The sequence below is a fragment of the Molothrus ater genome, chromosome 8 (genome assembly GCF_012460135.2).
Source record: "Molothrus ater isolate BHLD 08-10-18 breed brown headed cowbird chromosome 8, BPBGC_Mater_1.1, whole genome shotgun sequence".
NCBI lineage: Eukaryota > Metazoa > Chordata > Aves > Passeriformes > Icteridae > Molothrus > Molothrus ater.
Window position 1 is genome coordinate 19,473,587 of NC_050485.2, and position 24,006 is coordinate 19,497,592.

General features: G+C 35.2%; 1 protein-coding gene across 2 annotated transcripts in view; it reads left to right on the forward strand.

Annotated features, from left to right (window-relative positions):
* Positions 1-22,567, forward strand: part of HECTD2 (HECT domain E3 ubiquitin protein ligase 2) — a 33,273-nt gene extending 10,706 nt beyond the window's left edge. Inside the window, exons 5-21 of one of the 2 annotated variants that reach the window (XM_036385482.2) lie at positions 135-224; positions 773-837; positions 2,106-2,151; positions 3,224-3,333; positions 4,745-4,893; positions 6,281-6,404; positions 7,137-7,233; positions 8,108-8,215; positions 10,047-10,179; positions 13,044-13,132; positions 14,153-14,311; positions 14,599-14,673; positions 15,499-15,586; positions 15,838-15,944; positions 17,130-17,245; positions 17,865-18,008; positions 20,037-22,567. In XM_036385482.2, coding sequence (XP_036241375.1) covers positions 135-224; positions 773-837; positions 2,106-2,151; positions 3,224-3,333; positions 4,745-4,893; positions 6,281-6,404; positions 7,137-7,233; positions 8,108-8,215; positions 10,047-10,179; positions 13,044-13,132; positions 14,153-14,311; positions 14,599-14,673; positions 15,499-15,586; positions 15,838-15,944; positions 17,130-17,245; positions 17,865-18,008; positions 20,037-20,157 — 1,821 coding nt within the window. In that variant the 3' untranslated portion in view covers positions 20,158-22,567. Of the gene's footprint in view, positions 1-134; positions 225-772; positions 838-2,105; positions 2,152-3,223; positions 3,334-4,744; positions 4,894-6,280; positions 6,405-7,136; positions 7,234-8,107; positions 8,216-10,046; positions 10,180-13,043; positions 13,133-14,152; positions 14,312-14,598; positions 14,674-15,498; positions 15,587-15,837; positions 15,945-17,129; positions 17,246-17,864; positions 18,009-20,036 lie in introns of those variants that run through there. The other variant, XM_036385483.2, reaches the window with a different exon arrangement.
* The last annotated feature ends 1,439 nt before the right edge of the window (positions 22,568-24,006 follow it).

A 24,006-nucleotide genomic window follows, 5' to 3' on the forward strand; every position in this document is an offset into this window, starting at 1 on the left:
GAAACTTATATTCTTATATCTTGATTAAGGAAATACTTATATCTGAACATGTTTTCCTAAGCTTGCTGTTAAACTTACATATTAAAGATAGCTATAAAATATTCAAAATGCTTCATGTATTATCTAACTTACAGAAAGATACCAATTCTCCATTTAATACCATTGAGGACTCTGGAATCGATGCAAAATTTGTGAATGTTGTCTATGATGCCTTATTAAATACTGTAAGTAGAGAAAAAGAATTCATGTTTTATACCATTTTATACCAAAGTTTTTCCCAGATAGGCATGATTTCTGAAGAATCTCTCAAAACATACTTCAGATGATCCCATGAGAATTGTTATAGAATCCTGACAGCTGCTCCAGTAAAAGAGGAGGAAAATTTTCCTTCTAGTAAAGCATAGTTTATATTGTGGTAGTTCTTAAAGACTGCATATCTTAGAGATATTACATGGTAGTGATGGGACTGCATGGTGAGAAATTAAAAAAATGTGAGGATGGGAATAGTAAAATGTAGGCCTAGTATACAAAGGACAGGAGTGGTTTAGAAATTATATTTACAGGGTATAAGTGTTGAAAGGCACCATTGGCCCAACCCCACATTCACCTAGTACATCTGTGAGGAAGATATTTAGGAGATCAGCATCATAACACAAAAGATTTCTTAGCTGTCTTGAAATATAAGCATAGCAAAGTTGCTTGTTTGTACAATGCCTTGTATTGAATATGTGTAATTACTTCAGATATTATTTTTCCTCTCCTTTCTTCATAGCCTCAAGATGTGCAGAAGTCAGTCCTAAAAGGAATAATTAATGGTCTACTGCAAGAATGGACAGGGTAATTATAATAAATATTTGCATCAGTGCTGCACCAGCACTTAAATCTGCTATATGTTTTATATTTATTGTTTTAGGCAAAGAAAGAAAATGTGATGCAACTAATTTGATACATAAGAACTTAATTCTTTTTGCAAGTCTGCTGAAATAGTCTTGAACTCTGTAAGCTGGCCTTGAACCTCTGAGAGACAGATCCATACACAGCCATGCATTCTGTCACCAAATCTCAGCTGCTTGTTGCCAGGGCATTTCTTTGGACTTCTTAATTGTGAGATGAATTTAAGAATTCAACGAGGTTAAAACTTGTTCTCATTGTCTGTCCCCCAACAGCAACCAGGACAATTCCTTGATCCACAGTTTGCTTCACAATACTGTTTGTGTGAGGTAGCACCAGAGAAAGAGCAGTACAAGATGCAGAAGGGGATAGCCAACAAGCAGGAGGGTTTTTGGAGTTGACAGCATCTTAGCATGAAGTAATAGAAGTTAGAATGCATAGTGTAATTTATAAACAGGTATAGCAAGAGACAGTGGCTTGTTGTAGCTCACATGACCCAGGTCTTGGCAACCCCTTTCTCCATCTCACACTGCTTTTTGTGCTGTTGCTGCGTGTATTTGTCAAAGATAGAAGAATAGGCTTAGTAGGGAGAGGAGGGAGATAAGTGTAGCTGCTGGGGCTATGTCTTGTTTAGTTAGTTCTTGAATGATGAGTCATTTGGGCAAGAATCCTGTCAGAGGAGGGAGGCCTGCAAGGGAAAGCAGGGTTAGGAGCAGTATTGCGTTTAAGGATGGGATTTTGGTTCATGCAGTTATTAGGGTAGATAGTTTTAAGACTTTAATTGTGTTTATTTAATTGCGGTTATGTAAAAGCCTTGATAAAATGAAGGAGTACAGAGGCTGCAGTGGTAGAAGTGTATGGAGAATTCTTGCAGGAAATATCAAAGAGGAGCAAATAAACTCCTTTAGGGTGTCACTTGAAATAGACAATAATGCTGAATTCCCTCTTTAGAACACCTCTAACTCTTCAATTCTGACCCTTTTTTGCCTTCTGTCACATTTTAAAAAGACAGATGATAAACGGCCTGCTACTTTCAGAGAATTGTCAGAATCTCTAAATGACCTTTTCAGTTTTTTGAGAGCAGTGAAGATTCTTTAATATGGTATTTTATACATATTAGCAAAGCAAAACAAAATCATTCATGATTTCATGACTCTTAATGTCTGTAAATTTTGGATCCATATGGTTCTGTTTATAATTTCATTCCTTCATAGGCCACGAACAAAGGATGATCTTAGAGCATATTGTATACTTTTACAGGTAAGGAAAATACAGTATTTTTATGTAAGTATGTGTCAACTTACAATCTATAAACCAGTATACTGTGTAAGCAAGATAGTTTATATAGCTGAGATACTTCACATCCAATTTCCTGTTGTAAGAATGCGTTAAAATATGTAAAAAAGTGTAATGCATGATGGGAGTGGGAGCTTAATGGAAGACAGTTGATGGGGAAAGGTTGAATGGACTAAAACAATGCACTGATAGACAAGTAATTGTTTGCTTTTCTTTTCTGGGTTGGAAGAATAAATATTTTACCTTTTTATTTGTTCTTATATTGTCCTTATTCCCAGACTTGCTGTATTAGGGTGCTGTAACTCTGAAAGTTTCAGTATATGCACTTTCTGATATTGCTGTGACTTTTTCCAGTGTTGCATTTTATCCATTCTGTCTGGCTGACTTTTTCCAGTCTATCTGACTGGTTACAATGTCTGATTTCTGTCTGTGGTCACCTCTTGCCTTTGCTGCTATAGTTGGCTTGCATTTATAGCAGATTTCCCCTTTGTATTTTGCTAGTGTACCTAACACCTCTGCACACAAAGAGCAGTTTCTGCTGCTATTTGAAAATATCAAATGGCAATTTAATTTATTGAGACAATCCTTTTCTTCTCTGGGGTGGTATATACTAGCTGTGAATTAAAAATAATGTCTCCTGCTAAAATAAGGGAATATGTGAACACATGGAATAGAGGGAAAATTAGTTTGGATTGATATGGGATAGACAGGAGCTATAAGAATTTGTATTACTGATATGAAAACCACATCACTTAGAGGAGTGTAGTTTGTGTTACAATGTAAAGAATGATCCAGAATTTTGAGTACTGGTTTTGGGCTACCTGTGGGCTTTCTTTTAGGGGAAAAAAAAATCATATTTTTACAATACAGAAGTTGTGAGTTGTTTTTTCCCATAGATTTACCTCTGTCACAGCTGTTTGGTGAACTACTTTCTTGTGTAATTGTACTGGCAACAACAAACATAAGAAAAAAATCCTAATGACTTTTTTCCCTTTATGCAATTTATTAACCTAACACTTTTTTTAATCTTTTTCAGAATCCTCAATTTAGTAACACTTCTACTTATGTCATCTATGCTCACTTGCTAAGACAGATAGCAGCCTTAACAGAAGCTGACCATCATTTCCTAGTGCACTGGTCTAAAAAGTAAAACAAAAAACCAAAACCCCACATTACAAATTCCATTTCTAGGATTACAATTGTTCTGTATTTCCATTGATGTTGACTGTTTTATAAATTATATGAAAATTAATTTAATTGACTAAAGAGATTGGTTTTGTTACTTTCAAATACATGTGGACATAGTCCACTGAGTGATACTGATTTATAGATGCAAAATGTACATAATGTATAAAAATTATTATACTTCTGCAGAGAAGCTTTAATCAAATAACTTATCAGAGTTATTTTTGATAACATATGCAAAATAACTTGTGTGTAAATTTTTATTTATATATTTAAACGGTACTATTAAAATAAACATCTTTATGATCTTTGTTTAAATAAAGTTTAATCTCACGTAAATTGCAAAAGATATTGTAATGTTGCTGTAGTATACAGAAACCACAGCCAAACTAGTGGCCTGGCTTCCTAGTGCAATAGAGGTGGTGAGAGAGTGTGGTTAGGGCATTAGATTTGTAATTAATTGAAAGAACTCTAAGAGCACCTCACAAAAAAAGTCATATGGGGGTAACTGCCCAAAGAGCAGCTCCTAAGTTTGTATGCAGATTGCCTTCCATGTACTGACTAAGCAAAAATTCTGTTTGAGGTAAAAACAAAGTTTGGCCACATTTGCAATTTCCAATCTCCTAGGAAATCTAATTAAGGATTTTCTTCTCTGCAAGGATGGTAATTCAATTTCCCTCCCCTCCCTATGTCCAGATTTGCTTAAAATTGTGGTAAAATATTACTTCATTGGAACTGCATTTACAAATGAGGTTTCCACTTTTAGTTAAGGATGCAATAAACATATCAATGTTTTTAGTCTTTAAAGCATGTATTAGAAATGGAAACCATTAAAATAGGAGAGTTCTTGTTTAGAAAAGGCTATTTTAACATGTCTACACATGTATGTGTATTGTTGTGCTATTATTGAAGTGGTGTAACACGTAATTTAAAATATGCACATGGCACTATGTGAAGCGTATACCACTTTTTATTTAAAAGGACCATGTATTTTAAAATTAATCAGAATTCCTCAGTATTCAGAGTGTGGAGTGAAATTGATAAGGATTTTTGTTTTGTTCACTAAAAGTCAAGAACAGATAATTATTCTATTGCTCTTGGTTTTGTTTTCCCACAGACTTAAAGAGCATAGTTAGGGACACACTGAAGAGAATTACCATGTGTCAATATTTAAAAGCATTCTTTTTCAAACTTTACATGTAGAATTTTGTTTTTATGTACAGGACAAAAATATTTAAAAAAATAATTTAAACAATTCAAATTGAATTTAAAAATTTTAATGAGGGAGTTTCTTTAAAAGCATTGAAATTTGATAACAAACTCTAGTGTAGACAGTGATCACGTGAGAGTAAGTGCAGCATGTTTGTTTTAGGATTTCACAGAAGAGGTTCAAGCAGGTGGTGGACAGGTTACTGCAATTTATTTCTTTACGGCTGTTTCCTGCAAAACCTGAAGAGTTTCCACCTATGGTGAAATGTACCTGGTGGATTCCATCAGCAACAAAAGTCCTGGCTTTATTTAGTAGGTATTTTTCTTGAGCTGTGTGGGCATGTATATGTTTTTATATGTATATTTGTGTGTGTATATGGGGTTTGTTTTGCACACATGCACACACATATTGGGTGAGGATAGTTTTTACTGCTCCTCTTCTGGGGAAGACTGATAATGATGGTGGCGCAGTACAAACTACAATAAAATGCTAAAATGTAGTAAGCAAGAGTCCTCTGTTGGTAAGTCTCCTACTTGCTTTCCAGTAGAGGATAATTGTTATACAGAGTTTTCCTGTGACAACAACTGAAGATTGTTCAAACAGAAATTCACAGAAGTAACCAATGGTTAAGGTTTCCCTTAGATTTATAAAATAAACTGTCTTAAACTTGTAGCTGCCAGAATTTCTTCTGCAACTCACCTACCCCCACAGAATATTTAGCTTCTAAAGGACGTTAGGCAATGCATGTGCCTCTTACATCCAAAACTACAGCTTAAAAAATGAATTCCTGCTCAGTTCAACATAGAGCACAGCAAATTTGACTACTGCAAATGTAAACCTTCTTAACTGCTGCCAAGTGGTGATTAGAGTATTTACTTCCTCTGTTTTAGGAGAAGACTAAACCACCAAATAAAAATTAAAATTGGGATTAAGATATTTTCACTGTTAACCTAAAACTTCTACTTAAAACTCTTCTGCACAGTCCTGCCTGTCCAGAGTCAGGCACGTTAGCACACCTGTATCTAAACCCAAGATGTGTTTATAGTCATCTATGAAAGAGTTGCTTGTTCTTTAATTCTAGGAAAAGAGCTATTTGGTCAATCAGAAGACACTACTTTGTGTCTGACTGTCCAAAATTATATTATGCTAAATGGAGAAAACTTACTAACTGTTTGACACTTTATGAATACCATTATATAATGAGATAGAATTCACATTTAAGCTTTCTTCCTTTTGTCAAGTACTTAATTTTTGTGCAGGTCTAGGTGGTATAATGGAAAAAAAAGTAGATTTTCTAGCCATAGCTGCTTGAAATTACATGGATTTCTTAAACACTTTCGTTTATCAAACTGCTTTTTCATCAATTTCAGCAGAACATAGTACCCTTTATCCATTAAACCTTAATTTAGTGTGTGTCACTAAGGAAACCAGAGTCAAACTGAGGTTCCCTTATCATAAATGGGCTGGACTAGGGATTTACTGTTTTCTACAGCAATTAATGTGATGTTGTATAGTGTTATGTTGTAGTTATAGTTCTGTAGCTAAGACTGAGCTAAGTTCTGTAATAAAGTTATAATTTTTTTGTATTATTTTAGACTTGGCCTAAAGTTTTTGAGATCATTGGTGCTCATGATGCCAAGAAATGAGATGTGCTGAACCTAGGCATTATATTAAAAGACTTTTGTGTTTTCTTTGCAGATGCTGCAAATAGTCTGATTAGCCCTCCTATTATTTCATATACGGATTTCTATAATTCTACACTTGATCATATTGATCTTATGGAAGAATATCATAACTGGCAATGCTATGGCAATTCTCACAGGTAAGAGAATTACTGGTTGTTTCTTGTTGAGTAGTACTTCAAAGCATTGTGTCTATGCTATGTAAATCTATATTAAATGTAGTGGATGTGTAGGGTCTGTATATGATATGCACACCATTTATGTCTGTACAGATCCACGTTAAATACTGTATTATTTTATTTAAAAATATATTATAGCTACTACTTGCTACTGCATGGATGTGAGATTGTCTGAAATAAATCTCGTTCTGCCTTTGCAAACTAGAGTAAATATGTAAAATATGGATGATAATAAAGTAATTTTATTAATTATTGGCATAGACTTCTGACTGTGTCTTACTACAGACATATTTTAGCCTCCAGTACATTCATAGGCATTTTCCTTGCCTTCAGCAGTAGTTGGGGAAAACTTGGAGACCATAATTTGCTCCACTGAATCAGGTATTTCAGGCTGCTCTTCTGTCTGATACCTGATATTCTACTTGAGAAGGGAAAAAAACAACTAAACAAAACAAACCACAAAAAAACCCAAATTTAAAAAGATAAGTATTACTAAATTCAGTTTCTAGCAGTATTTTCAAATAACAGTTTGTTCTAGTGAGTCAAGTATCACTATTTACAAAGTGAAAAAACAGCAGCTATTTGCAAATTATTGTGGAGGAATTACTTACTGAATGATAATTCGCTTCCATATTCTTAAAATGAAAATAGTATTCTAGAAAGAAAATATTTAATCTTCTTTTCTCTTGTTAGGTTTTCTTTCTGTCAATACCCATTTATTATTTCTATAACAGCAAAAAAAGTTATTATTCAAAGGGACTCAGAACAACAAATGATAAGTATTGCACGGGTAAGTCCCTCAATGATGAATGTTTATGTCTCATCCATTGGTACTTTATGAGTATTTGTTGGACTGATATTACACCTGTTGTTACAACTTCTAGTATTTCTGACTACCCTGCAAAAGAACTTAAACCATTTTACTATGAATAGTCTACAGATGTCCATGCTGGGCTCTCTGAGTATTTTTTTTTGTATACTTATTTTCAGGATCCTTATAGAGGGCAGTGTTTTAGAGAATAGCTTCTAGTATTGACTTACTTTTCTTCCTCTTTTGAGAAACCAGCATAACATGCTAGCATGTTAAATTAACACAATGATTAAGGAAGAAAAATTCTATGAGAATCTTGAACTGTTCTGTATTTTATTCTATGGAGGTGTGTTGTCATGGAAGACCAAGATTCAACTGTATCCTTTCAGGTCGTGGAAGAGGTACAGCTTCTGAGCAGCCTCTTCTGGGTGGAAAAAGGCATTGTCTGCCTCCTTCAGTAGTAGTTTTGTACAGGTGATAAGTGATACTCTTCTCCTCAGTGCCCTGTGTGGCAGCACCACCACCTATCCACTCCTGTCTTGCAGGATATACCTTGTGAATAACTAATTAAAGCATAAGCCAGTTTCCAGAATCTTATGGGTTTATTTCTAACAATTTGGGAAGTGCCACCTTCTTGTTAAACCTCTCAAGACATTAATTCAAATGTAGTGTAGAAGGTATCTGCAGTAGAAAAGAAATTTCTCTTCATCTCCTGGAAGAGACTTGAAGCAGTTACAGTGTCAGGGAAATGTCTTCAATACACGATACTGAGACCTTTTTACAGTTAACAAGTGTGACACCTTTTTTCAAATGAAGATACTGCATGTGTGATGTTTCTTTTTCATTCAAATAGCAAAGCCTTGTGGATAAAGTCTCTCGCAGACAGAAGCCTGACATGAATATGTTATTCCTAAATGTCAAAGTGAGGAGGACACACCTTGTTAGTGATTCACTTGATGAGGTAACAAAAACATAAAATTAAATTGTGTGTTGCTGTAGAGTAGCTATTGTTAGATTTCAATTTGATAAGTCATATTTAAATCTTTTGCACTAAGAGATTGGGAATATAACTACATAATGCTAAATAAAGATAATTTAATTACTGTCAAAATTGTAGTCCCACAGAACAGATTGGGTTAGACATTTTGAAATTCATTTCCTGTGCTCATAGTGCTCTGTAGCTAAACCCATAACAAACATACATGCTTGCACATGGTCTGTATTTGTATTTTTTCTGTTAAAAATAGCGTGCACAATTATCGATTTCTATAGGACTTGATTCCATGATAGCAGCATGAATAGTATGTGACTAATCACTAATGAGGTTGTTCTGTTCTAATTCTTTGAATATTTTTATTATTTTCCTTCTCTGTCCTATAAGAATAATTTTGGGCTTTCTAGTCTTAAATTCTTTTAACTAATTCTTCACATTCTTCAATGTAAGTTTTCCTTTTTTAGAAATGAAACAGATGTGTCCAGTAAAGTAGACAATTCTTCAGTATCCACTTGCTAATTAACATTATTTAGTGAAATTTAGTTCCCTCTCTTTCTCAACTTTGAGATTTCTCAACATTGAGCCTGATGATACTGAAAAATAAGTCCAGGTAGTGAAAACAGCATCAAACAAATTCTGATTACTCATGTCATAAAATGTAAGTTTAAACTGTATTTTTCTATCTTAAAACCTGTCTATTTTTGGCCTTTTCTCCTAAGACAAAAGAAATATAATTGGTAATATTGCTTTCCCTCAGGCATTGTCATTTTATTAACCACACTAAAATAACCAAGAGCAAATTCAAAAGTTTTTATAGTTGAAATATTCTCCTGTTTATTTCCAGTGTTTTCTTCTACCCATCTCAGAGATGAGTATAAATGCATTATATTCATATTTTCAAATTTATGGGGAACAGCAGGTGGAGAGTGAAGATGTCTTACTTGTATTTCAAGTTTAAAAAATTTGCAAAGGAGAATCACTTCAGCTAATAAATAACTTGTTTCAAATAACACAAATACTTATAGTTATAAAATCTATGTAATATGAATTTACTTGAGCAACTAACAACATGGAGATTATTTTAGCACATGCATATTCTTGGCTGGTTTAAACACTTTCTCTGGAGCTGGACAGTAATTAATGGTTTAAAGGAAGCATGCCTAGAGACTCAGTCTGAAAGATCACTGTTAATTGTAAAAGGCTGTAAAATAGTTCTTTGCAGATTTTTTGTGTACCTGCATGAAAAGCTATCTCTTAGAGCAACGCAATGAAAAGTGCTTGTTACCATTGTCTAAGAAACAGTTCTAAAAAGCAGTGATACTTGCTGGCAGGCATCTTACACAGAACCAAATGGTGTCCAAATATTGAAAGTGTTAGCTTACTTCCCTGTTTCTAAATATTTCCAAATTACGTCAAAGTATTTTTATAATTTGTCATTTCCTTCTGGTAGCACAGTAAAAGGTAAAAAATTATGTAGGTCTGAAATATTCCAGACAAACTCAATTCATTATATCTAATTGCTTTTTAAGCCTGTTTGTACACCACCTAACTTCTTTTCAAGCCCAGAGAGTGACACCATGTGCAAAGTTGATGATGTCAAGTAGTCATAATTGTCTTGCTTCTGCAATTCAGTCATTGTTTTAATATAGTTTTGACCTATTAGTAGAAAATTATGCAAATTAATGGTTTCATCGAAGAGAGAGCAGTAGAGCAGAGGCTGAGATGTGTTCTCTATGGCTAGTGGTAGTGATAATATGTTAAATGTCCTTTTTCTTCTGCCTTACCTATTTCACAATAGCTAGCAAGGAAGAAGGCAGATCTGAAAAAGAAGTTGAAAGTCACATTTGTAGGAGAAGCTGGTCTTGATATGGGTGGCCTGACAAAGGAATGGTTTCTGCTTTTGATTCGGCAGATTTTTCACCCAGATTATGGTGAGTCCTCATAATTTTTAAGTAGATTGTGAGAATTTGTTCAGATTCTGTGTAAGCACTACTCAGCAATAATGGAAAAGTCTTTGTATTATAAACACTTTTTTTAGCACAAATCCAAAGCATAAACTTTTTAATAACTTAGCTATTAGTTATGAAGGAAATTATCTCAGCCTAAAACAGCTCAGTGGTTTAGCAAATATTCCAGTGGAGATAAGGCCATTGGTTTATCATTTAACATCCTTCCCTATTTCTTCACATGCTGCATTTTCTCTTTCTGCCCTCAGTTGTCTTCTTTTTGCTAGTTTAGGGAGGGAGCTTTGCTGGGTTTTGTCAGCGACTATAGTTGGGTGCTGTTACTATGCTCAGTTCTGGCAAACTGCCAGCCTTGGTCTCCCATGTATCAATGGGGATTTTTTTGGTGCTGGTAGTTGCATTTAGAGTGCCTGCGCATTCTAGTACTGTTTCTGTGACTAGGATAGGTAGAGGTTAGTTTTTACTTGAACCTTTGTTGTCGTACGTTCTGTTTGTGATATCTGTGTAGTCAGTATTCTTAAAGGGGTCTGGGGTAATCTCAGAAAAGAAAGGTCCTTCAGTCAGGAGCAGAGACAGTATAGCAGTTGTGAGCCTGAATGAAAAAGCCTGACTCTGCTGTTACCAGGACTTGTGAGCCTGTAAGGGCATTTCATGCCCAAGGGGACAAAAAAGTAAGGCTTTTTGATTAAACAGGACATTGTAAGACGTGAGTGAGCGGTCATAAACAAGCAGTTCTATCCTCTTACTTTATAGTGATGTAGATGGATCTGGGTGTGTTTTATTCACCACTCTAATGAGCTTTCCTCTGTGCATGGATACATTACTGATGACTTAGTGCATCAGTAGTGCAAAGTGTTGACAGGATGGCTTTTAAATTGATTTCCAGGGACTTGAGCATAACACCTGATATTGAGCTTGCCTGTCTTTGCCTGGAAGTGTTCATGTCCCTTAAAATCATGGTCCTTTATTGTTATTAGGACTACTTCTAAAGGTACAGAATTTTAAGTCATTAACATGTCGTCATATCTGCTGAGATAATTTGCCTGTAGCCCTTTTTCCACTAAAACGGGTCTGTGTGAAGACATGACATTGGTGATAGCAACCTTAATAGGAAACAATTTATCCTGCAGAAAGCATTCTGTAAGTTTGACAGTTCCATTAGTAAAAAAGCTGTCAGCAGAGCTTGGTAACTGATGAGTTTGGAAACAGTCAGAGTAATTTATTTTTTCACTATTTCTGGCAGACTTCCTTACGTTAAAGTGCAAATTCTTTCATTGTTACGACTATCAGCCAAGTGTGGGAGGAGTTCAGAAATATACTTGTCCCTTGGAAAGGGACTGTATCCTCTACTGTCTGTAATGTTTAAGATGCAAATAACACGTCAGAAGCTTGGAAGGGAAAATATCACTGTTATTACCCTTTCCAGGTAAACTGATTCTTCAGGTTTAACTCCTGGAATTTAAAAACTCTTAATTAAGTCAGCTGTGTGTTTTGCAATGCTTTCTTTATCTTGGTGTGGACAATTAACAAATGGGATTCGAAACCTATTTTGTTCCAACATCCTTATCATCTTTTAGCATGTGAGCTCTGCTCTGCCTTACATGCAGCTGTTCTGTTGCTTCTGGCAATGTCTAATGGCAGTGTCTGTCATCTTTTGTGATAAGTTCAAAAAGGGCTTCAAAAGATAAATTGTGCAGGAGAGTGGGGGAAAAAATGTGAAGGCAGCTTTTTGCCTGTAATTTATCATAAGAACTGGATGTCCCTGAGAAAAGTTGGATTTTCTTTTTTTTTTTAATGAAAAGGACTTTGGTTTGTTTTTTTTTTTTAATTAAATATTATTTTTCACCAAATTTATTTTCAAAGAAAGATACAGTGAGCTATTGCATACGAGATATGCTTAGAACTAGTCAGTGCTTTGGTTTGTACAGACCTTGGCAACAATAATAAGCTTGGCCCATTCAATTCCAACAAATTCAAAAGGGCCATCACATTTTGTCCAGTTTACTTCTGCATTAGAGCACCTTTATGCGAGTGTGTCTTACTTCTCTGAGCAATACTTCCTAGGCATTTGAGAGCTAACAGATAACAATCTGCTTTCATTATGTAGGTTTTTACTTTCTGTCTCTCTTTAAAACAGAATGTTCTGTATCTGACTCAAATAGCAGTCAAACGCATCTATACTCATGATTTCAGCAGGATCTACCTTGTCATTTAGACCCATGAGTGGCTTTTTTAGGGTACGTGTGGTTTGGGGCTTTTTTAACTTTTCTGGTATAATTTTTTGACAGAAAATATGAAACATATCCCTTTGCTGGTAGTGTGTGTATAACATAAACCATTTACGGTTTTCTATTCTAAGAAGGTAAACTTATGGTATTTGTATCATGGGATTCATGCCAGCATTTTTTGGGATTGTCATCTGCTATTGACCTAGAAAGAGAGGAGGAAGTGAGTTTACATTGCAGTAAGAAAATTTTTAGTTAGACAGTTAATACTTATGGCAGTACCGATGCTGGAGTGCAATGAAGAAACAGATTGCATAGGGAAAATGTGGAATATCCACAACTGGACGCCCTGAAGGACCTGTTGCACCAGCACCAAACAGGGCTAGTGGGCTTGAGCCTGCTTCAGGCTTGGCACTGCCCTTGGTGCTCCTTCCCAAGCACCAGCCTGCAGGCTCCTGCCATGGGTGGGAACAGGGTCCTGAGAACAAGCATGGGATGTGGGCACCCCAGGAGCATTCCAGGGGTGCATGGGTAAGAAAGAGGAGGCTTTGTACGAGTTCTTAAAAAGCTCAGTGCCTTTTTAAGTATCACATTGCCATTCTGCAGGCATGTTCACCTACCACAAGGACTCACAGTGCCATTGGTTCAGCAGCTTTAAATGTGACAACTACTCAGAATTCCGACTGGTTGGAGCTGTATCCTTTTATGTCTACTAGAATGTTCCAAATGACATTCTGGGAATGGTGTGGGGATGAAATAAGGCACTGGCTCAAGCTCCTTCAAAGATTGTGTATACATCTATGTTCCATTTTAAGTGTATTTTTTTTCAATATTGTTCAAGCAAGTGAACTAAAAATAGGAAGAAAATGGTGGTGTGTGGGTATGTGGTACATTTTACAGCCAGAAAATGCTAAGTCAATATTAAACATGCAACTTTTTTGTTTATAAGTTGTAACTTTAAACCTTGGAGTTTCTTTCAGTAAACATCAATGTGTCTGTGTTCATTAATAGTTCATTCAAGTCCCCATTGAGCACTATGTGGCTTTTTGCCTTTTTTATTACACAATGGAAGCCACATGCTATTTTGAGCCCTAGTTTATTTTCTAGGTTTTCTGTTGTGGTTATAAATGAAGACCTCAGACAAACAATTTATGATAGTATATGCTCATAACTCCACTGAGATGATGTAATAGTGTCCATTAACTGATTGCAGTTGGATCAGATGGTGGTTGTAGGTCTTTTCTAACAGATCTGTTTTATTCTTGTGAGAAGCTGAATTGGGATCGTTTCAATTTGTTTCATGGGATGCACTTAAATATGCTAATGGATGAGCTGTAGTACCAGTGCAGGTATGTCTTAATGCTTTTAGATTTATTTAAAAGAAACATTGCTTTATTGATCTCTCACTAGAAAATACATATTTATCTTTCTATTTTTCCTAACAATACTTTGGAAAATTTATTGTAGAAATGCTTGTATAGAATATTATAGAGAAGATTCTCAAGCATTCTGTCAATGTGCATCATTTGATCATGCTAACCACTGCTTAATTGTAATGAAAAACTGTATTTAAAATTGTCAGTCCAGAAACAATGAAATAATTCACATTCCTTCTGTTTGTTGAGCATGAATCTTAAAATATTTTTTCCAAGCTACAAAGATACTATCTATAATATGGATGTGTCAGATTTGCCCTTAACTTTTGACATATATAGCTTATGGGACTTGCTGTATATAACAGTATCACCTTGGATATTCGTTTCCCACCTTGCTGTTACAAGAAATTATTGAGTCCTCCCATTGTTCCCTGTGATCATAACGCACTTGTAGGCATCTGTGGTGTCACATTAGATGATCTGTTTCAGATTATGCCTGTAAGTATTACATTTTCTAAGAGGCAAAATTACTGATATAAAACCTGATTTATTCATATTTAATGCTAGAGTTATGAACTGTTTGAAAACAGCTTTTTTTCAGCACAGGCTGATAACGTCTTCTGATGGAAACAGAAAAGCTCTGTGTTTTCTAGCATAGCATGCATTTTAAAAATACAGCTTTTTCCAAGATGCTTTCTGTGTAAAACAATGCTTCTGGCGTATCCTTGCAAAGTGCATCACTTAATTTTGTAGATTTACTAAATAGTTTTTCACTCATATTGTAGGAATTGGCTCATGGACTAAGTGAACTTCTATCCTATGAAGGCAATGTTGAAGAGGATTTCTACTCAACCTTTCAGGTCATTAAATGCACAATTCTAAGTGGTTCTCAACTCGTTCAGTGATTTTTCCCAGTGCTAGAATGGCAATGGAGTGGCTTATTGCAGTGTGACTGCTAATTGTTTGGAATATAACTGCACGGGATCAGAGCTGGCTCCAGGAGCCGCGCTGCCCGGCACTGCTGCATGTTCCGCAGTTGGCTCCGTGGTGACGCTCCAGGCTGTTGCTCCTGACAGTGTAGGTGAGCCCAGTGCTCACCACCAGGGTCACTTGGCCAGCTGCTGGTACATTTCCAGCTCTTTGCTTTTCTGTCTAACCCAGAAGATAGTCAAAGTTCACTTGGTTTTTTTTATTCACTTTGTCCAAGAAATCTCTCTTTAGCAATAGCCTGTTCAGGTTTTTACAGTTTTGCCTGACCTGTGTGTTGTAACTGCTATTTCAGTCAGGAAAGTCTTTTTCAATTACTCATTGTTTCAGAACACACATATGAGTTAATGAAATTTCATATTGGTGGTACTTAGTTCCTAGGTGAGCTACAGCAGAGCGAATACCTTCTTAATTGCATTTGCTGCTCCTGTGCTATTCTTTTGTAGAAAAGCTCTATGGCTTCAGAGCCTGCAGCTCGGTTTGACATGCCACTATGTAACAGGGTCAAATTTTGTTCTTGGAATACTAATTTTCTGAGCAATTTGTTGAAAACTGTAATATTTAACTTGTAAAAGCCTCACAACCCTCAGAATTATAGCATGTGCTGAAGAAAGGAAGGGAATACATGACATAATCTTGCATTTGTAAGTATATTAATTTATTTTCCAGTGCTCACCTTGACTCCTCTTTTTCTGTAGGTTTTTCAGGAAGAATTTGGTGTCATAAAATCTTACAACTTAAAGCCAAATGGAGATAAAATTCCAGTCACAAATAGGAATAGGAAAGGTAATTTGACATGTATTAACCACACATACTTTGTAGATTTAAGTTTGTCCTTTTTCTCCTTTCTATAAACCTATGCTTTTATAAACAGATTGTGAAAATGAAATGGCTGTAGTTCTTTCTGGTATGCCTACCAATTTAATGGTATCTAAAACTAAATGCTTTCATTTTTCATATTCACTACAATTTTAGAGGGCAGAACAAGTTACTGATTAAAATTATTATAATGTAACAAAACAATTTTTTTTTTTTAGAATATGTGCAGCTCTATGTTGATTTTCTTCTCAATAGATCGATCTACAAACAATTTGCAGCTTTCTATTATGGATTTCATAGTGTCTGTGCTTCATATGCATTACTGGTAAGAATAAGTGAAACATAACTCTTCACTTCTATTTCAAGTATTTGACAATGAGTTATCTAAATTAAATTGTACTGGATGATTTTAAGATTTGGAAAGAATCTTGACTGATTGATAGACTTGATTAATCCAACATAAGTAGAATAAATTAATCAGAAATTAATCAACTATTCTCTGTAGTGTTTCATTGAAAAGCCATAAATAAAGCTCCAGAAGACAGATTTATCACTGTGTATTCACAGACACATCACAGGCTCTCCAGTGAATGTTTACAAGGTTTCTATGTATTCCCCACATTTAGGAACTGCAGAACAACTGTGTCTGAGTGCTCCTGAGTGACTCCTCTGAAAACATATATTGCTTTTTGCAGGAAGAGCACTCAGTGAGGTTGAGATTAAACATTCTTCTATTTTCCGTCCTGTTTGGCTGTTGGAATGACTTTTTAAATTTACAGTATCCCTTCTGCACTGAGAAAGAAGAGAAAGTTTCAATTTGTCAGGGATTTTCTAAATTCCAGTGAAATTGGTGAGCTGTGACACCTTGCAGCAAAGTGAGGTGTGCCCAACCACAGGGAAGGTTCTGGAAGGACAATGAGAATCCATTGAAATGCCATGGCATACGTCCACGCAACTTGATGATGTTGTAGGCAATGAATAACTGGGTTCTGTAGGTGTAAGTTTAGTGGATATGAAACATGGCTTATTGTTAGAAGTATTTGCTTTGCACAACAGTGTGTACAACTGAGAGTCGAGTTCTGTCAGCCTCTGCTGCTCAGCTACCCATGCTGGGACTGGCAGTGCAAATGAAATGGAAGTTGAAATCAAAATTGACATTAAGACCCTCCCTCAGATTTCCATATGTACAAACTTCCTGACTCATTTGTAGTCTGATCACATCATAGGCAAGTCAGTGTAATAAGTGTAAGAATGATGAAGAAATGAAGAACATAATATGCTGAAATATTGTGTTATCCTGTAATTACCTTTCTACTATGTCTGGCAGTAAGAGATTCTTCAAAGTGCTGAGCAATTAATTTTTCTATAATCATCATGTATCCAAGTTAGAGACTTACATTGAATGATATTCTGTTAATTTTTCTGTAATGACAAAATAAAAAATTAATCTAGTAGCATAATTTCTCATCTTCTTTAAAAAATTAAATATTTTGTCTTTGATTTTTGGCAGCTACTTCGTCCAGAGGAGGTTGAAATTCTTGTCTGTGGCAGTCCTGAACTGGACATGTCTGCTTTACAGAGAAGTACCCAATATGAGGGCTACCAAAAAACTGATCTGACTATACGGTAGGCCTGGGTTTTTATTCTAATTACTGAGTTTAAAATGTCATGGAATGTGAGTCTTCCAGCAGTAATCTCTTCAAGGATAACCTGAGAATGACTGAAGTTTTAGAAACCTATTTCTCAATAAGACAAAGACACTACTAAATTGTCATAAGTAGGAAGAATTAGAACCCTAATAGTATGTGTTTACTGAATGTCCTTAAAAGATTAGGACCACATTGAAGTGGAATACTTTGAAAAGAAAAGCTCCAAATCCTGCATATGAAATGTCAGTATTTTTATTATCCAGTCTTCCAAAAGTTCTTTTTTTACTCAATTCTCTTTGATACCAAGGACATGTATATTAGTGAGTAGAAGGCATTTTTATTTGTATAGATAAGTGGGTTGGGGTATCATTTGGCAAGACATCATTCCAAAATTAATAGAATATTGTACTTGTCAATTCCTTGCGAATTTAACCTTGTATATTGGAGTACTGCTGATGTCCTATAGATTATATTAGTTAAACTCTCAGTAAGTGATATTCACCATGTAGTACTTGCAGTTTTATTATCATCTTCATACTACTTTTTTATGATATTGCATCTTGCAACTTTTTCTTCTCCCTCTGCCCCGAGCATAGATACTTCTGGGATGTAGTACTTGGATTTTCTCTGGATCTTCAAAAGAAGCTGCTACATTTTGCTACAGGAAGTGATAGAGTACCTGTGGGAGGAATGGCTGATCTGAATTTCAAGATTTCAAGGAGTGAAACATCCACTAATTGGTAAGTAATGTTTTGGATTTTTAAAACTTTTTTCATTAATTTTTTTCCCAAGAGCCCTTATTGCTCTTGAATGTCTTTTTACAGAAGAGCAAATGATTGTGCAAGGAAGAAACTGCATGAACTCCTTTAATTTGCCTTCAGAATGTTATACCCATTTATTGATTGCATGAATTTTAAAAAGAAGGAATTTTTTTTTCCAGTTGGTGTTTACATTTGAGACTGGTAATTATTTATAGGGATTATTTACATGTTTTAAATTCAAATAAATTATTTATTTTTATCATTCCTAACATGACAGCTGATCTAGTGAAAATACACCCTGAACTACCATGAATTTTTCTGAATTTTTTGAGTTTGATGGCATTATTTATAGCAAGCCAGTTAGTATTTTTTTTAGTTTTTAAGACTGGGGAAAGTCAGTTTAAATAATTTTAAAGCTGTATAGAAAAACTTGCTGCTCTGAAGCTCTCTGCAAAGCAGTAATTACTGGCTTTACCTAGATTTCTCAAACACTTAGAGTAATCAAAATATTTAAATGGAACTATATTTTTCAAAGTCTGAGTTTTGCTGGGTTTTCTGTGAAGAGCTGATCTAAAGGCATAAACATAATAAATTTTGAGGTTGTTTTAAATTTAATTTATCTCATTATTGTGATATTTCTAATGCTTTTCTCAATGAGGTAATAACTGGTTCCAGCAACATGTAAAGGAACATGAAGATCAGATGACAAATGAAGATAAATCAGTCAACATTGAATCACTCTTTATGTACCTTCTTTAAATTGTTTTCTTTCTTAAAAATGAGAAAATGTGTTTTGAAATAAGTGTGCATTTTAAACTGCTGTAGGTCCATGTTTTGCAAGATAATTGTTACTGTCAGACTGCCTGCACAGGGATAAATGTAGACACCATCATCATATTGCTCACACAATCATATCAAAGAATGTAATAGCAATATAAATTGGCAATTTTAATAAAAGCTTTTCAACTTTCCAAATTCTGAAGCCATAACTCCAGTCCAATTAACAGATCTTCAGTGATCATTTAAAGGGCAGGGAAGGGAAAAGTAACTTGGATTTCCAGATCTGGGGGTTCCATCCCCTTTTGAGCATGTTTGCCAATGATAAAAGGCCAAGTTGGTGCCATTCAAAAGACTGAGGGACGACATTAAGAGAGACCTAGAGGGCTTTTGAGTCACATAATAAAATATGTGTGTCCAGCTGTAACACATTTTTCAGTGTGTTTTCCAAATGGCAGGTTGAGTTTCAGCTCATTGCCTTTCTCTCCTGTCTCCCCCCCAAGTTATCAGCTGTAGGACAAGTATATATCCTCAGGTGTCCTCCATGTCACTTGACAATTTAAATGGCAAGAAGTTCCTGTAGCTTTTTATTACCGGTGGCTCATCGAGTTAATCCATTCTAGTGAGAAACAAAGTTTCCAGTGTTTCAGTCAGGCATTCCTTAGCCATATCTGCAATACATATATTCAAGCTCTCTCTCAGAAGTAACTTGGAAGTGTTGGTATAGCTGAGACCAGAATTTGTGAACTGTTGTTTTTCCAGCATTTCAGTCAGTTCTTTAGAGCTCCCCACTGAAGTCTGTAAGGACCTGTTTTACCAGGCTGAACCCTGAGTTCTGTATCCTTACAGACACAGAACTGTGCTACTGTACCTACTGCAGGACCCACCTTCCTTTTCCATGGTGTGGATTCTTACTGTACCCAGATTTTGTGTTTAGAAAGTCGTGCGGTACCTGGAGTTTCCAGAGTGTGGAAGGAGATGTTTCCAACTTGAAAAAAAATAAATAAAGAGGGAGGAGGGAGTTGCAGGCAAACAAACTCATCTGAAGTACTTTTGACCAGCAGTGGTGTTACTTGCATTCAACAAAACTTGAACCAACATTGGGATAAATGTTCCTTTTATAGGATTTCTTATTTAAGAAATGTTTAACTGAAAGTGTAGAGGCAGTGTTCTGGTTCTATGGCATTATTCTTAAATGTGTTTTGCTGGGTGTTTTTTAAATTATTTTAGGTTACCTGTGGCACATACCTGCTTCAACCAGCTTTGTCTCCCTCCTTACAAGAACAAGAAGGAACTGAGGCAAAAGTTAATAATTGGAATTTCAAATGCAGAGGGGTTTGGTCTGGAATAAGATAAAATACTCCAAGAACAGCATTTTTATGTAGCATTCACTCTCTTCTGATTGTGCCTTTAAGCTTTTCATTGTTATGTCTCTTGATACTGTGCCAGTTTTATCACATTTAGATAATTTTTTTAAATTAAATATGAAGTGTATGTTTTTTTCCTGAATGGCAATAGATTTGCTGCTTGCTTTGTCTCAGAAGTAGCTTTCTTTGTACAAAAAGCTCATCTGTTTGATAAACAAAACCCAACTAAGACAATTCCCAAATGTTAAGTTTTTCTTAATAGCACTTTATGATTAATCATAATTCCTTTACATCAAGGTATCCTACTGGGAGAAAATATACAGAATATTTCTCTATTGGTTAATCCCGGTGACAGAAAAAATATAACATCAGCATGTAGCCTTTTTTTTTTCCCACAAAGGCAAATAGGAATTTTAGTCTTTATAAAATGTATGTAGTTTTATTATTCTGGTTTTCCTGCTTGGGGAAACCAGCTGTCTAAGAAGTATGTAAATAACTGCCTGTGAAGAAATAGGGTTTTGATAGTGCCATTTACTGCTAAAAAATTATTTTTATGAATAAGAGGTTTTAGATGTTGTATATTCAGCTTTTACACTTGACTGTACAAGAGTGTTAAAAGGTATTTTTTCAGCTTGAGGGGATTCAAGTTCAAGCTACAAGTATTAAGGAATTTGTATGTCCATTCTTAACAGCAAACTAGCCAGATCTACTGTAGCATTATAGTAAATAAAACTAGATATTTAAAATAAATACCACATCTGGTGAAATGCTTTAGGAAGAGAATTATATCCACAACTGGTGGAAAACTGATATAGTGTATTATGGTATCATTTTTTTTGCAGCAACTTTGTTGAAAGTTTAAATAAGCTGTGACAAAAGTGAACACAATAACATTTCTGAAGAATGTTGAAACTTTCATTAACTTGGAGACCAGCATTTAAAAATGTTTTGTGTTTTTCACTGCACAAACTTTGTGAAAAGAATTCTTGGTATGTCTGCTCTGAATTAGTAAATTAGCAGCTGGGGAAGAAATGGTTCTAAAATACTGAAATAAATGTAAATCTGGGTTTTATTCATTAAATTGAAACACTTTGTCAGCATGCAGTATAGTTTTAAATTTGAACAGCTACTGTGTGTTCTGTAGATTTTTCTTTCAGCTGAATAAGGCCCAGATCATTTGAGACACTTTGGCATCTAATTTGTCAGCTTTCCCCATTGACTTCTGCTGGGGCATGGATGCATATCTATCTTGTAGTGTCTGTACTCAAATACTATATTAGTCTTCTTTCTTTCTCTGTATTATTTACATAAAATCAACAGATTTATGAAAGATTAACAAATTAATCTGTCTAATTCATGCTTTCAAAGCTGTTCTGGATATTCTTCAATAGCTAAGTGTACATTTTATTTTTTTATTTCTTCTAAAGAGTTACTGGTGATTTTACTGTTTTATTAAGACAGAGATAAATATTAGGATATTTTAGAATATTTGACACTGTATCCATAGTGCTGTCATTGAAACCAGTAATAAAATTTCCATTGGCTTTTGCCTGGAACTGTGCTAGGTTAGCACAAAGCATGCTAAAAGCAGCACTGAAAAATTCTGCATTTTTTCATTGTATCTCCCAAGTGGAGAATTTAAAATTAATTTTAACTTGAAGGACTTCAGATGTTGAGAAATAAATTAAGCTTTCACTGTTGCACTGAATGAACTAGATAGCTGCAAGCAATGTTAAATTTCTAACACCTGAATGTGGATGTAAGTAGGAAACCTGGAAACAAAGACCTACAACCTTTCCTCTCTTTATGGAATTGGATTCATCAAAGGTTGGCTTATGAATAAATAGCTATACAGATTATCTGAAAACATGGCAAATTAGCCAAAATATTTTTTTAATGCTTAAACCTGCTTTTAATAACTATTTCTCTACTATTGTTAAAATAAGAGCTTTATCTTTTCTCGTTTTCACTGAATTGCACTTTGCCTTCTGTTCAGTTTTATTTATTGAAGCTTTTTTTGAGATAATGTGTAATATTACCTCAGAATTCTAAAAATGCTATTGTATTTGCATCAGTTTTTAAATCAGATTGTCATTCGAAGACATTTTATATATTTCCTGATGTTGATAAATTAAATAGTAAATTTTGTATTTGTTAAATGAAAGCATTACACTGTATTTATGAAATAAGCCTCTGATAATTTTAAAAAAATTATTCAACGGTGTTTTGTTGTTCTTGTGTCTTGCCCTGTAACCCAGCAAATCTTTTTTTATCTCCATCATTGTTTTGTACTGTACAAAAGAAATCTTGTTTGTATAAACTTGTTCACTACTAAGTATCTATTTTTATGTATCAAAATTGTCCAGTCATTAAATCAAATATTTCAAATGCTGACCTCACTTGTATAATTTCAGATTTCCAAAATTGGTCATAATGGGTATAAAATTATGATCAACCTCTCTGGTTTTGGTTTATTTTTCTCTTGAGAAGTTTTCTTTATCATGACAGTTCTCCTAAAATATTGCATAGCTCACTGAGAAGAAGCTAAATTAAAACAACCAGACATACATCAAGACTTAAATTTTGTATTTACAGTCAAAATTACAGGTGTTCTGGAGCATGGTGTAATAATGCTGTAAAACAGCATGGATCTCATAATGGATCCAACAACTGGGGTTGTTCCATGTGGAGAAGAGAAGGCTTTGGGAACATGCAGTTGCAGCCTTCCAGTACCTGAAGGGGGCTCATGAAAATGAGAGAGAGGGACTTATTATATGGGGAGATAGCAGCAGGACAAGGAGAAATGGTTGTAAACTGAAAGAGGGCAGGTTGAGATGTTAGAATGAAGTTCTTTATTCAGAGGATGGTGAGGCAGTGGAGCAGGTTGTCCAGAGATGTTGTGGATGCCCCATCTCTGGAAGTATTCAAGGCCAGGCTGAATGGAGCCCTGCGGAACCTGATCTGGTGAATGGCTGGGAGGGTTGGAACTATGTCATCTCTAAGGCCCCCTCCTACCCAAAGCATTCTATGATTCTGTGATTCTAACTTAATTTTCCTTTTTTATAAACTACCTCAGTTGCAAGATTACTTGGAGGTGCAAATTCACAAGCTGTTGTATGTTTTTCTGCCTAATTTGAACACAGGTCAGGACGGACAGGTAACAAGAACATGGTGCTTTCTCACGGACGCAGGCCCTGGTCACAGAACTGTTACCTTTGTACCACTCCAGTTACCTACAGATGGCAGCAAAGATGAAGATTGAAACAATTTAATTAGAGGTCAGACTTCCCTCTTAGCTAACAGTAGATATTATAAATGCACATAATGAAGAAAAAAGTAATGTTTAAAAAAATTATACCACAATTAATTGCAAATTGGCAAACTCAACGAATATAAATTGACTTATAGCGAACAAATATGGAGAAAGGAGAAGCAGCTTCTTGTATCTAGGGCTGGATTTTGAGTGTCCTCTCTTTTCAGTAAGAGTTCCTAATGTGGTTTTGGGACCAATGAAAGACTCTGCCAAAACCTCAGACAGGAGATTGGTTATACCTGATCTCTGACCAGTCAATAGCCTCAAGACTGATATTTGGAAAGATGTTGGAAAGCCTGGCTTGCCTTGTCCTGTTTCAGCTAGGGATCAGAAGGCTGCCACTGGGGCTTAAAATTGAAATGCTGTATTTCTTTTTGATTTTTTGGCCAAAAGTGGTGAGATTCCTTCTCTGTAGTAGTAGTTGGTGCCGGTACTGGTTGACTTGCTCCAGAAGCAAATGTTACACCCATTGTTAATCTTCATAGCTTTGGTATTTAATATTCTTTCAGAGCTCCTTCGT